General features: G+C 36.5%; 2 protein-coding genes across 6 annotated transcripts in view; both read left to right on the plus strand.

Moving 5' to 3' along the window:
• The window catches only part of tmed7 (transmembrane p24 trafficking protein 7), a 6,918-nt gene extending 3,043 nt beyond the window's left edge, over positions 1-3,875 (plus strand). The window contains exons 1-4 of one of the 2 annotated variants that reach the window (XM_051902804.1): positions 24-242; positions 475-623; positions 742-987; positions 3,171-3,875. In XM_051902804.1, the coding sequence (XP_051758764.1) occupies positions 483-623; positions 742-987; positions 3,171-3,407 (624 nt within the window). In that variant the 5' untranslated portion in view covers positions 24-242; positions 475-482 and the 3' untranslated portion in view covers positions 3,408-3,875. Of the gene's footprint in view, positions 1-23; positions 243-474; positions 624-741; positions 988-3,170 lie in introns of those variants that run through there. The other variant, XM_051902803.1, reaches the window with a different exon arrangement.
• A 922-nt stretch (positions 3,876-4,797) lies between these two features.
• Positions 4,798-11,217, plus strand: ubox5 (U-box domain containing 5). Of its 4 annotated transcripts, none has more exons than XM_051902794.1 (5): positions 4,798-4,950; positions 5,426-5,510; positions 7,076-8,159; positions 10,591-10,713; positions 10,920-11,217. In XM_051902794.1, the coding sequence occupies exons 2-5, from the start codon at positions 5,457-5,459 to the stop codon at positions 11,120-11,122; spliced, it is 1,464 nt and encodes a 487-aa protein (XP_051758754.1). In that variant the 5' UTR covers positions 4,798-4,950; positions 5,426-5,456; the 3' UTR covers positions 11,123-11,217. The 4 variants fall into 4 exon arrangements, with proteins under 4 accessions (XP_051758754.1, XP_051758755.1, XP_051758753.1 ...); XM_051902795.1 differs by having other exon boundaries at positions 4,889-4,950; positions 5,423-5,510; XM_051902793.1 differs by lacking the exon at positions 4,798-4,950 and adding an exon at positions 4,977-5,098.
• Positions 11,218-15,039: the final 3,822 nt, after the last annotated feature.

Genomic DNA, 15,039 nt, shown 5'->3' on the forward strand with positions numbered 1-15,039 from the left:
TTCTTCAATAAGCTCTGATATCTCTATGATTTGATTTGATTTTTTATTATTAATTTAAGCAATAAACGGCACGAGTTTTGGCACATGTGAGCAAAAGATTCAATACAACTGTCTACAATTATTTTATTATTTATTAAACAATGTAGTATTATCATTGCGCGGTGACGTTCTGTGACGCAGTTACGCACGTACGTGCAACGCCATCCGTCAAATAACTTCCTGCTTCCGGTTAGAGTTTCGAGGTAAGCTGCGTTGATCATTAACCATCATCATTTGTTGTAAAGTCGATGATTTAGACGATAAAATTAGTCGATTTTGTCACATTTGTACACGCGGATGTGTTTAAACAGGGTGAGCTCGAGCTCGTGTCCGCCGCGCGCGCGTAACCGAGCCGATCGACATCCGGGTTCGTGTCGGACAATAAGCTGGACTCTGCTTCATATGTGTTAATATCTGAAACTGCTGATCTGACAGGTGTGAAGATGTGGTCCGGGTTCCTGCTGCTGCCGCTGATGTTCGGATGGATCTGCGCGTCTGAACTCACGTTCGAGCTGCCGGACAACGCCAAGCAGTGCTTCTATGAGGACATCATCATCGGAACCAAGTGCACACTGGAGTTCCAGGTACATGCGGATCCGGACTGACTCCGGATTCACACCGGCCCACTGTCAGCATTCCTCCAGGACACAGAAATACAGAATGTTACTGTCAGTGTCTGTTATCTCCGTACTTCCTCTGCAGGTGGTGACCGGCGGTCACTATGATGTGGACTGTCGTCTGGAGGATCCAGATGGGACGGTCCTTTATAAAGAGATGAAGAAGCAGTACGACAGCTTCACCTTCACCGCCTCCAGGAACGGCACCTACAAGTTCTGCTTCAGCAACGAGTTCTCCACCTTCACACACAAGACCGTGTACTTCGACTTCCAAGTGGGAGATGATCCTCCACTCTTTCCCAATGAGAACAGAGTGACGGCTTTAACACAGGTGAATCAAAAATACAGTAAAAGTTGTGAAATAATTTTACACTGTAAAATAGCTGTGAATATATAGTAAAGTGTAATTTATTCCTGTGATCAAAGCTGAATTTTCAGCATCATTACTCCAGTCTTCAGTGTCACATGATCCTTCAGAAATCATTCTAATATGATGATTTGATGATCAAGAAACATTTATTATTATCAATGTTGAAAACTGTGACACATTTTATTTTTCAGGATTCTTTGATAATTTGAAAGTTCAAAAGAACAGCATTTATTTGAAATAGAATATTTTGTAACATTATAAATGTATTTACTGTCACTTTTGATCAATATAATGTGTACTTGTTGAATAAAAATAGTAATTTGTATTTTTATATATAAAAATTGTACTGACCTCACACTTTTGAATGTTAACGCCTCACGGTTTCCGCAAACACATGAACTGTTTTCAACATTGTTCGACGGTCGACACGCTCTAGAAAGCTTCACCTTCGTTCAGTGTCTGCGCCATTTTTCTCCAAACGAAAAACAAAATTAATGTTAAAATTTCTTTGTATTCTCTTAAAGAAAAGCTGCGTCTTTCATAAAATAAATAAAAATAATAAATAAAAAAGGTAATTGCAACCTTTTTATCTTACAATTCTGACTTTTTCTCAGAATTGCGAGTTGTAAAGTCAGAATTGCGAGTTGTAAAGTCAGAATTGCGAGATGTAAAGTCAGAATTGCGAGTTGTAAAGTCAGAATTGCGAGTTGTAAAGTCAGAATTGCGAGATGTAAAGTCAGAATTGCGTGATATAAAGTCAGAATTGCGAGTTGTAAAGTCAGAATTGCGAGATGTAAAGTCAGAATTGCGTGATATAAAGTCAGAATTGCGTGATGTAAAGTCAGAATTGCGTGATGTAAAGTCAGAATTGCGTGATGTAAAGTCAGAATTGCGAGATGTAAAGTCAGAATTGCGAGATATAAAGTCAGAATTGCGAGTTGTAAAGTCAGAATTGCGAGATATAAAGTCAGAATTGCGAGTTGTAAAGTCAGAATTGCGAGTTGTAAAGTCAGAATTGCGTGATATAAAGTCAGAATTATGATATAAAGTCAGAATTGCGAGTTATAAAGTCAGAATTGCGTGATATAAAGTCAGAATTGCGAGATGTAAAGTCTGAATTGTGAGATATAAAGTCAGAATTGCGTGATATAAAGTCAGAATTGCGAGATGTAAAGTCAGAATTGCAACTTTACACTGTGTTCCAAATTATTATGCAAGTGACATATCAGTAAGATTTCAGTACAATAAACATTCAGATTTTAGTTTATCTAAGAAAGTGTTTGTTTATTTATCCATGTCTTTTTAGATCAATCTCAGACAAAATAATTTGGCAGGTAAATGGAAACCCTACTTAGAGGTTTTTCCATATTATTAAGCAAGTCACAGTTCTCATGCAACATGGGCAGGAAGAAAGATCTTTCTGAAGATAAAAGGCATGAAATGGTGCAATGTTGTGCAAAAGGCATAAAGAAGCTCTCCATGCAGGCTGACAGTTGTGCGTAAAGATGCATTTCAGCCACTCCTAACCAAACCTCACAAAGAGAAACATTTACAGTGAGTGTAGAAATACATGAAGACTCATTTTTAAATAGTTTTATTCACTGACTAATGTACTACAATGGATGGTCTAAATGGAAAGATTTCTGGATGGCTGGTGAATGGCCACCACGTTCCAACAAGACTGTGACGTCAGCAGGGAGATGAGAGATTTCATGCTTTTCATCTTCAGAAAGATCTTTCTTCCTCTCCATATTGCATGAGAACTGTGACTTGCTTAATAATGTGGAACAACCTCTAAGTAGGGTTTCCATTTACCTGGCAAATTATTTTGTCTGAGATTGATCTAAAAAGACATGGATAAACAAACACTTTCTTAGATAAACTAAAATCTGAATGCTTATTGTACTGAAATTCTACTGATGTCACTTGCATAATAATTTGAAACACGGTGTATATCTCGCAATTCTGACTTTATATTATGCAATTCGGGGCACGTCACCACCTTCTGTAACGAACTGATAAGTGCAAAACAAATTCAATGCGCATCTGCGTGTACAAAGTACGTGCAGTTACAAAAACCAGGCGGTTCTGGTGACGAAATTTCTGCTGAGAACATGAGCTAACATAATGTTGCTGTGTTTCAGATGGAGTCGGCCTGCGTCTCCATTCACGAGGCCCTGAAATCCGTGATCGACTATCAGACGCACTTCCGGCTGCGAGAGGCTCAGGGCCGCAGCCGAGCTGAAGATCTCAACACTAGAGTGGCCTTCTGGTCCATCGGCGAGGCCTTCATCCTCCTCGTGGTCAGCATCAGTCAGGTGGTTCTGCTCCGGAGCTTCTTCTCAGACAAGAAAACCACCACGACTCGCGTGGGATCGTAAGATCCGGGACTCGCACGGGGTTTTTATACGACCTGTGAGCGATTGAAACCTGTGTCGATCTCCACGTCCATATCCGGCAGAATATTTGCTGAAATTTAAACGTGTTAATTTATTTTTTTGGGTGTGTGTTGACTTTACACATGATGTATATGTGAACATTAAAGGATGTGAGACACTGTAGACCTGCTTGATGCATCATCATCATCTTCATCATCACTCATTATTATTTGAGACTTCAAACATTAGTTCAGTCTTCATAGAGCCACTATGTGTTTTGAATGCAAGAGAGCTTTATTTGCTTTTTATGTTGTATAAAACAGGCATCCTCTCTAATGTTTCTTAGTCATTGTTTTCTTTTCAAGACTTCGGTGTAATTTGTGTGTTTTATATTAGCTGTTTCTTTTTAATAGTGGTGCATTGATTTCTTTACCTTGTTTGAATGGGCTAATAAATGTCTGGAGGAACGTATCTCAGCCTCTTCTTCTTCATAAAACCTGCCATCCTTCTTAAGTGTTTTTTCTGGGTTGGTGACATCACAAACCCTAAAATTTACATAAACCCCGCCCCTGAGAACACACAACAAAGGGGGCGAGGCCATGTTGGGCTGCTTTAGAGAAGAGGAAAAGTTGTAAATGCCGTCATTTTACGCCGGACTGCTTCACAAACGAGGGTCAATTCAACACAAAAGATTAACATGACGGCACATGCTAGTGGATGAGTTGAATCAACTCCACAGCAACTACATAAATTTATCCACTAACCATTCAGAAACGTCTAAAAGTTGTAACTTCTTCCTGAGTCTCTCCATCAGTGTCGACTCCGGTTTGAACAATGTAAGGCTGAACACCGTCATCATTTTGGCTGCGTGAGATTCTCCAGCTTTGTTGTTGTTGAGCGACCGAAGCGCGAGCTGTTAAAGCTCCGCCCTCTTCTGGAAAGGGGGCCGGGAGCAGCAGCTCATTTGCATTTAAAGGGACACACACAAAAACGGCGTGTTTTTGCTCACACCCAAATAGGAGCAAATTTGACAAGCTATAATAAATGATCTGTGGGGGATTTTGAGCTGAAACTTCACAAACACATTCTGGAGACACATATTAAGCCTCACTGGTTTAAAGGATTGTTTTACGCATTAATAATAGTCCATTTTAGTCGCTCTGTAAAGCAGATCTTTATAAGTCTTATTCAGTATTAAATCACGTCTTGTGCTCTAAACGTCATTCTTTTTAATCTGGCATGAAGGCAAACACTTAATTTCTTCCCACAGTTGCGCTTTAAATAGCACAGAAACTTCAGAATCAATTAAACGAGATGGCGGAGAGGCGCGCGCCTCTCAGTCAAACAAGTGTGCGGAAATAATGTGAAATTTATCATTCACTTTATTTTGTGGTAATAATTTAAATGATTAAATCCAATGATTTAAAACTCGATTAATTCTGGCGTACGTAACTGTAAAGTCGTTTCCCGCCAGCAGGTGGCATCACTGTGCCGCCGTACGCGTCTTTGCTCCCGGAAGCAACCGCTTCTGTTTCTTCTCTTGCGGGTGAGTTTTGTTTTCATCAGTGTAACACAAATGTGTGAATGTCGAGATGTTATGGTTTATTTATGTTTTTTCTTGATCTATTAAACTCTTTCTGTCTGTGCGATCGTTTGATGCCAAGTTTGATCAGTAACAAACACGACATAATAAAGTAATTTATGAGACGTTATGAATGAATTTATGCATTTTGAGCTTTGTGAACGTGTGTCATGGTAATATTATTTTTTTCCCGGCATATGCATTGGAAAAGCCATCGTATCTTTACCATGCTATATCGTAAATCACGTAATAAATGAATATGGTCATCAGTACTATGGTATATATACTTTACCATGGTAGTGTCACAACCGTGTATATATATATATATATATATATATATATATATATATATATATATATAATATGTGCCTGTAGTGTTCCATGATGATTTCTGATTTTCTCTAGTGTTGAAATGTCTCTGACTCTCTTGTATTAGCAGATTCTCTCTCAGCGCTGTAGATGCAGTGGTCATGGTGCTTGACCTCTGCAAGCCACATTTTAAGACCTCCATTCAATGCAACAAGGTACGGCATGAGTAACCATTACACTGACGCTTTAATGAAGTTTGACCTAATGTTAAAATCATACATCACTGACTGCAATATCACATCAACAAGAGTTATAGCAGTATCAGTGCAGCTGTGTTTTAATATGCATTGTTTGTTTATTTAACAGAGAAATGCACTGGAATAATAATACAAATGTAAACATGCCAGTTTATAGCAACATCGCTACTTTAGAAAAAAGATACAAAACTCATATGTATGGTTTTCTTTCTTCCTTTTAACACAACAGGAGATCTTAGAAAGAAAAGTGATTTATGCACAAGGAATGCGGATGGTGATTTATACTATAAAACCCTGTAGAAATCATGGTATCCAAAACCAGTATTACTGTATTTTGTCTGGTAACTACCCAGCAAACATCTGGACGTTTAATGACCGTTGAAAAGGCGTCCCTCTGACACGTCGTGTCATGGTTGAAAAATAGTTCCAAAATGAAACGTACATGTTTTTACCAATTTATGCCGTTTCAACCTTGACTATTTTTGGCCAGGGACACGATTTTGCTATCGTTTGCTGGGTATCAACTAAAAGTCTTCATTCAGTTTAAAGAGGAATCCAAGGAAAATATGATGACGATGATGATGAGGAGGAGGATAAAATATGAGCAGGGTTTACTGAATAATCTTAGTTTTGTATGTTTGACCAGCACAAACACAAGAAGTGTTGTAAACTCACAACAACATCCCATTAAACCCTTAAAGAAATTGAGATATTATCTCTAATTCATGAAGACAAATATTTAACTAGTGAAATATTCAGTAATCATAAGATTGAGCAACATTGCAAGCAATAAGCAATATAATAAAATTGCATAAATGATCTCTGGCTAGAAGAAATATATTCCAATTTTAAAAGGCACTATTTTTTAAAAATTAATCAGAGAGAATTATAGCGCTGTTTTAATTGATTGCTCTGATTAACCTTTTTATTATTAATGCGGGATGTTTGGAAATGTCTCAAGGAATTATTGTAGTCGGTGTGCATTTATGTGGATGTTGTTAATTTCCAATCTATTTTGGGTTCATTTTAAGCCAGACATATAGTAATTGAGTTAAATAACACTACCCAGCAGGTTTGCCAAGAATTTATAAGGTTAGTTCAGCCAAAAATGAAATTTCTGTCATTAATTACTCACCCTCGTATCGTTCCACGCCCGTAAGACCTTCGTTCATCTTCAGAACACAAATTAAGAGATTTTTGATTAAATCATCTGTTACATCATCTGCTGAAAAGGCTAAAGCTCTCAAATCTCGCATGGAAAAAGAGCAGAGAATGGAAGAAATAAAAAAGTCTGGGTAAATAATGACAGTATTCTCGGTTTTTGCTGAACCTTCCCTTTAAAACACCTCTGAAATCATGAGTAATAGAGAGCTGAGCTCTGACTGTATTGTGTTTCTTGTTCTCTTTGTGTGATGGACGAGGGTCTTGTGTGCGTCTGAACTGACCTTGCAGTGTTCTGTGCCAAGAACATATACAATGTGTGGGTCTTTCAACATCTCGCTGTGTTTTTGTGTTCCCGACAGCTGTGTGCCGACGGTTACGACGTCTCCAACCTTCTATCCGGGGACCCGATGGCGCGCCGGAGGGGATTCAAACTGGAATACTTCCTCCGGCCTCCTGTCCACGTCACGCTGAGCTTCCAGGTTGAGATGGAGTTGTGTCGGCTGGACCTTGAGCTTTGGCCCTGGGGAATGGATCAGGGTCGCACCTCCCGGAGGATTGAGATCCTGGCCTGTTCGGAGCGAGACAGCGAGTCGTTCCAGCTCGTGGCTCGGAGTGATTTGCAGGAGGAGCAGCAGGTGTGTTTCCTGCATCCAGCTTTCAAACCTCGAGAACCGTTCGCCGATCCTCCGCCTCCGCCGGCGGCTGGAGCTAAAGCACAGGAGCTCTGGAGCCGCGGATCGCTCGGCACCGTCGCTCGGCTCAGAATCAGCATTCCCTACAGCGGCGCTGCGTCTGCGCTGGGAATCAAGTCCCTCGCCGTTTGGGCTTCGCCTTCTCGTCGCTGTCCCGCTTCTGAACTGGAAAAGATTCGGGACGCACACCTAAACAGCCTGAAAACAAACCATCCGACCACCGCACCTCCCAAACCCGATCCCATTGCAACCGATTTAACAATTCCAGAGGAATTCCTAGACCCGCTGACACAAGAACTCATGGTTTTCCCGATGATCCTACCTAGCGGAATGATCATCGATAACAGCACTTTAGAGGAGTACCAGAAGAGGGAAGCGACATGGGGCCGTCTGCCTAACGACCCGTTCACTGGCGTTCCTTTCACCCGGAGCTCAAAACCTCTTCCGAACCCTCTCCTCAAAAGCCGCATTGACCGTCTGGCTCTGCAGACGGGATGCACGGGAGTCGGGAGCAGGAATAACCTACTAACGAAACCACAACCGTCCAGACTTGCGTCAGGGGAGGTCAAAACCGTTACGGACTCCAGTAGAAACTGTGATCACACAGACACTTTAAGACAGTTTGGATCTGTTTCAGGCCCGACACCAGCACAGACGCAGAGCCGTTCTACTAAAAGGAAGTATGACTCCAGTTTTCCCTCCACCAGCGCCGATCCCGGTCGCTCTCCTTTGAGGAAACCTCACCCCTCAGGTTTGAATGTCACACGAAACCACATTAGTCATTTCCAAATGACGTACTGATACTCTGCACTATTGCGACACACATATTGCTTCTGACAGGGTCATATAAGTACCATAGACACTAGGGGTGTAACGATATTCAAACTGAACCGTAAAAACGCGATACTCTCATGGCGTACCCAACGCGCCCCGCCCAGCCCTGGCCCATTGGATTTACACGACCACCATTAACCACCAATAATCGCAATAAGCTCCGCGATGATAAAGTGTCATTTTTCAAATTCTGTCCATTTTATCACGAAATAAAAAAAAAAAATGCCGTTTTGGCGCTCTTTGATGTGGCGTGACTGATCACGTTAACGTTACAGGCGCCATTTCAAGCGGCGCCGCGCGAGTGAATGCTATATCTTCCTCTTTAATACTAGTTACAGAATAAACATGAATTAACTTATGAAGGTATGTTGAAAGATACGTACAACTTACCGAAACGCATAATATCTCGTGTTATCTCTCAATCAGTGTTTCAACGTCAATAAAACAGCTTGTAAACACATTAGCACGTAGCATTTACCTCAGGCGTGTCCACAGCTTGTTAGTTCGCCAGAGAAATGAACTCTTTCATTAGATGTATGCACTATATTAGCCTGTATATTCATTATATTATACTTGTTAGTGATGTCTTGATTATTTAATGCATGTTTAAATAAATCTGTCATGAAAATGCCACTGTGTAAATTTTTATATGAAGTAACAACATAATTTTATAATTAGATTTAGAAGTTAATGCAAAAACTGCCTTATGTGCAGTCTGCATACAATTTGTTATGTTAGTTATTATATCTAAAGATAAATAGCAAGTGAATTTAGGCTAATAATTTGGGCTCTGAACCTTTATTATTATAGTAATGTGTAAGTAAGGGTTCACTATATAGTTTACACAGCAGAGATCATTTTTTGTTATCCTTAAGAAACTTTTAATTATAACTGAATTCATTTAAAGAGAGAGACACAATTTGTTCAGTAAACTACTGTTTAATTAAAAAAAACAAAACAATTTTGTTCAGTTTTCTACGGAGCCCCGCACAACATGCAAGAAAAAAAATTAAATTGTGCGCACAATTTACTAATTCTTTCCCTCGATTTACTAAATCATGCGCATGATTTACTGTTTCGTTCCCTCGATTTATAAATCATGCGCACGATTTACTGTTTCGCTTCCTCGATTTATAAATCACGCGCACAATTTACTGTTTCATTCCCTCGATTTATAAATCACACGCACGATTTACTGTTTCATTCCCTCGATTTATAAATCACGCGCACAATTTACTGTTTCATTCCCTCGATTTATAAATCACACGCACGATTTACTGTTTCATTCCCTCGATTTATAAATCACACGCACGATTTACTGTTTCATTCCCTCGATTTATAAATCACGCGCACAATTTACTGTTTCATTCCCTCGATTTATAAATCACACGCACGATTTACTGTTTCATTCCCTCGATTTATAAATCAAGCGCACGATTTACTGTTTCGTTCCCTCGATTTATAAATCACACGCACGATTTACTGTTTCATTCCCTCGATTTATAAATCAAGCGCACGATTTACTGTTTCATTCCCTCGATTTATAAATCACACGCACGATTTACTGTTTCATTCCCTCGATTTATAAATCAAGCGCACGATTTACTGTTTCGTTCCCTCGATTTATAAATCACACGCACGATTTACTGTTTCGTTCCCTCGATTTATAAATCACACGCACGATTTACTGTTTCATTCCCTCGATTTATAAATCAAGCGCACGATTTACTGTTTCGTTCCCTCGATTTATAAATCACACGCACGATTTACTGTTTCGTTCCCTCGATTTATAAATCAAGCGCACGATTTACTGTTTCGTTCCCTCGATTTATAAATCACACGCACGATTTACTGTTTCGTTCCCTCGATTTATAAATCACGCACGCAATTTACTGTTTCGCTCCCTCGATTTATAAATCATGCACATGATTTATAAATCGAGGGGTCGAAATAGTAAATCGAGGGCATGAAATAGGAAACTGTGACTTACCGTCAGATTTGTGTACATTATGCACCGCTCTGTTAATTAAATTTTTAGGCTGCACTCTAAAAAATGCTGGGTTAAAAACAACCCAAGTTGGGTTAATTATGGACATTATGGATTGTTTTAACCCAGCAGTTGGGTTAAATGTAGGTACTGTATTGCTTGCTTAAAATGAACCCAAAATGATTTTTTTAATGAAATATTGCAGTATTTATTGTAAATGATTTATCAGTGCACATCATTATTGTGTTCAGTTCACTCAGATATACAACACAATAGGACAGAAAAGACTAGTTAAACTTCCCTTTAATGCCCACTTTAAATGTTGCGGCTTTGGTTTCTAATATTTCTCCTTGTGTTTCAGAGTCAGATTCACATGAGCGGCGGTTAGCAGACAGTTTAGATGAGGCGCTGAATGCTGCGCTTCATGGATTACCAGTGTTCACTTCACCTAGCAAAACCTCTTCCTGTGGAGACACGTCCGCTGGTATGCGATCAGCACAGACAGAGCTTTATACAGTACAGATTGTTTCAAAGCAGCTTGCCAGCTTGTTTCAATAAACACTAAATGTTACAGTATGATTTTTAGTACAATGAATGATCTCAAAAGATCAAGGAAAAACTGATTTTCTGAATGCATTCATCTTGATTTTGCTCATCTCACTAAACTCCTTCCCTCTCTGTGTTTTCCAGGACAGCACACGTGTGCGTTTTGCTCTTGTTCTCTGTCGGTGTATTCTTCTGGCGTCCTGTCGTACGCTCTGCCCTGCGCTCATCTCACGTGTGGACCGTGTTTGCGACAGAAACGACCGTCTGATTCTCAGACTCTGACGATTAAATGTCCCACATGTGGCACATCTGCGTCAGGTGGTGACATCACACGAGTGCATCACTGAACCGCACACCTCACACTTCTGAATATTCATCATGAGCTCATTTGTTTGCAGATTTTGTGTATAATTTTCATTAAATAATTATTGAAAAATGAGAAGGGCTTTGTTATTATTAATAACTGCAGATAATATATTCTATATATATATATATATGTGTGTGTGTGTGTGTGTGTGTGTGTGTGTAGTTTATATCTATTCAAAAGTTTGGGGTCAGTAAGATTTTGTTTTTGAAAGTCTCTTCTGCTCACCAAGACTGTTTTAATTTGATCAAAAATACAGTAAAAAATGTAAAAATATTATTACAATGTAAATCAGCTGTTTTCTATGTGAATATATAGTAAAGTGTAATTTATTCCAGTGATCAAAGCTGAATTTTCAGCATCATTACTCCAGTCTTCAGTGTCACATGATCCTTCAGAAATCATTCTAATATGATGATTTGCTGCTCAAGAAACATTTATGATTATTATCAGTGTTGAAAACTGTTCATATTTTTGTGGAAACTGTGATACATTTTATTTCTCAGGATTCTTTGATGAATATAAAGTTCAAAAGAACAACATTTAATTGAAATAGAAACTTTTGTAACATTATAAATGTATTTACTGTCACTTTTGATCAATTTAATGCGTCCTTGATGAATAAAAGTATTATATTTAGTAAAATATTTTAGTTTTATTGTACACTAGTGTTCAGAAGTTTGCGATCTGTAATATTTGTCTAAAATAAATATACATTAATTCATCAAAGACGCATTAAATTGATAGTAAAGACATTTATAATGTCACAAAAGATTCTATTTCAAATAAATGCTGTTCTTTAGAACTTTGCATTCATCAAAGAATCCTGAAAATTTAAATATATCACAGTTTCCACAAAAATAAGAACTGTTTTCAACATTGATAATAATCATAAATGTTTCTTGAGCAGCAAATCATCATATTAGAATGATTTCTGAAGGATCATGTGACACTGAAGACTGGAGTAATGATGCTGAAAATTCAGCTTTGATCACTGGAATAAATTACACTTTACTATATATTCACATAGAAAACAGCTGATTTAATTTACAAAAATATTTCACATTTTTACTGTATTTTTCATCAAATAAATGCAGCCTTGGTGAGCAGAAGAGACTTCTTTAAAGCATTTAAAAATCTCACCGAGCCCAAACTTCTGCCCGGCCGTGTTCATTCTGATGAATCTGTTGTCTGCGGCAGTGAATGAAGGAAGGATCCTTGAGCTGGTGTGTTCAGTGGGATTGGAGCGCAGGAGGTTGATGGAGCGGCTCAAGGCTGAACTCTTTGTGTGTGAATGAACAGCTCTGACCTCTGCCGTCTATTGTGATGCTAAACTGAACTTTCTCTGTGTCCTCCACACAATCACACACACCTGAAGGACACACGGTGTCACATCTAAATGTGTTAAGTTATTAACTGATAGAGCCTCAACATAAATATCCAGCTGTTTTCTTCATGGAAACTAATTCTGCTCCTCATGGCCAGTTGAGCGTCAGATGTTGTCGTCACGAATACGAGGCGATAATGGAGTAAATAATAAACTTCGATGCAGAACACTGTCTTCTATGGTGTAATGTATTCTGAAATTTTTTAAAAGCAAATATAGGAAGCCAAAATGTTTGTCTATTCAGTGAAAATGCACATAATGTTCTTTAAAACCTGCCTCTGATTTCTAAGTCTTATTACAAGAAATGATCAGTAACTTATGTTCATTTACTGTATGTGCAGCATTTCATTATGACAATTATTTCTGTTATTGATGTGCTGGATTAAATAAGGTGACTGAACTCGTCTCATTAGGGCTCGTTTGCATCATTATGATGAGTTGATGATCTGTGCTCATTTACAGTTGATGTTCCTGAAAGCACGTCTGAGTTCTCCAGGTGTTATTTATGAAATTGTTCTTTTGTTGTCCTGCATGTGCATAAACAATATGGAAATGCTCTATTAGATTAGAGTTTCTGCAGCTCTGAATACTGAACAGGCATTTCCGTAGTTTAGTCCTGAGCTCAGATGAATCACAGATCCGTGATTTCACAGGTTTGACCTTCTACTCTCTCCTGTCACTCAGTTTAACTCTCCAAACATTAACCCATTCAGTCCTGTGACTGATCCATGTGTTCCAGAAGTCTCTTAACTTTTAGATTTATTTATTTGATTGCTTTAATTCAGTGTATATATATATATATATATATATATATATATATATATATATATATATGCATTCAATAATCATATATAGTAGTCAACATTTGAAGTGGATCAAAACCTTCTTAGGACAACTTTGATTAACTTTTTTGATCCACTTCAAATGTTGACTACTGTATATATATATATATATATATATATATACATACACACACATATATAAATTATTAAATGTATAAAAAATATAAATATATAAAAATAATAAAAACTATGTTTTTTTTACACTGCATTAATATGCAGTAATGTATGCATTGATGATATATATATATATATATATATGCACACAAAATGTATACAAAATATAAAAAATACATGTTTAGATTTTATATAAATACATAAAAATATAATATTTATATGCATTTAATAATCGTATATATATAAATTATGAAATCTATAAAAAATATATTTTTTATACATTTAATATATATATATAGATGAATGATTACAAAATATAAAAATGTCTTTAGATTTTACGTAGAATATATATATATTTATGCATTTAATAATCATATATATATATATATACACATATATAAATTATTAAATGTATACAAATATATACAAATAAAAATATATTTTTTATATTTATAAAAATTGTATAAATTTCATATATACACACAAGACATATACAAAATATACAAATATTTTTAATTTTATATAAAAATATAAAATATATTAAATATAATATTTGCATGCATTTAATAATCATATATATATAAATTATGAAATATATAATAAATATATATTTTTATACATTTAATAATGTATATAATTAAGTGTGTGTGTGTATATATATACACACACACACATATATTTTATATATATATAATTAAATGTTTTTAGATTTTATGTAGAAAATATATTTTTATAAACAAAATTATACATTTAATAATCTATATGTATACTACATATACATATAGATATATATAAAATAAATAATAATTTGTATACATTTTGTATATATATTTTTTTATTTTAAATATATACAAATATAATATTGTGCATTTAATAACCGTATATATATATATATATTTTATACATTTAATAATGTATATAATTATGTGTGTGTATATGTATATATATGTATACAGTCAAACCAAAAATTTTTGATATTTTTTATATATTTTTACTAGTAGGAGCAGGACACTATAGTTCATTTCTGTAAGTGAGGATAGCAAAATAAAGTAAACTGTGACATATTATACCCAAAAATTCTTCATACAGTGGATTAACAGTAAAACTGATAAAAATTTGGAACCAAAAATTATTCAGACACTTTGACCTGACCATGTTATCTGACATAATTAAGATAATTTTTTTCTGACACAGTTTAACTCTGAGATCTTGTCATATTTTATTACTATTTTTTAAACTATAGTGAATAAACTATTAATGAATGAAATGTTCAAGGTGTCTGAATACATTTAGGTTTGACTGTATATATCTTATATTTAGTCAATGTAAGGAGTATATATGAAGTCTTCATCGCAGCAGTACAGTAATATTAACTCTGATGTTTAAAACTATAGAGTACAAACCACCATGACCCATGACCTTTGACCTTCACCCATATGTCATTGTGTTTATAAAAAAAAGATCATCTTCTGTTGAGTGGAACTCATTCTCAACACTGAGAACAAACATTTAAGCATCAGAAGGTTGATAGTGCTGAAATATGTTATTAAAGGTAAA

The sequence above is a fragment of the Ctenopharyngodon idella genome, chromosome 8, assembly GCF_019924925.1.
Source record: "Ctenopharyngodon idella isolate HZGC_01 chromosome 8, HZGC01, whole genome shotgun sequence".
Lineage (NCBI taxonomy): Eukaryota > Metazoa > Chordata > Actinopteri > Cypriniformes > Xenocyprididae > Ctenopharyngodon > Ctenopharyngodon idella.

Bases quoted from the DNA above. Each gene is read 5' to 3' on its own strand.
- ubox5 (XM_051902792.1), top strand. From the start codon at position 4,989: ATGTCGAGATGTTATGGTTTATTTATGTTTTTTCTTGATCTATTAAAC. The intron at 5,511-7,075 runs GTACGGCATGAG...TGTTCCCGACAG, and splicing joins CCTCCATTCAATGCAACAAG to CTGTGTGCCGACGGTTACGA. The intron at 8,160-10,590 runs GTTTGAATGTCA...CTTGTGTTTCAG, and splicing joins GAGGAAACCTCACCCCTCAG to AGTCAGATTCACATGAGCGG.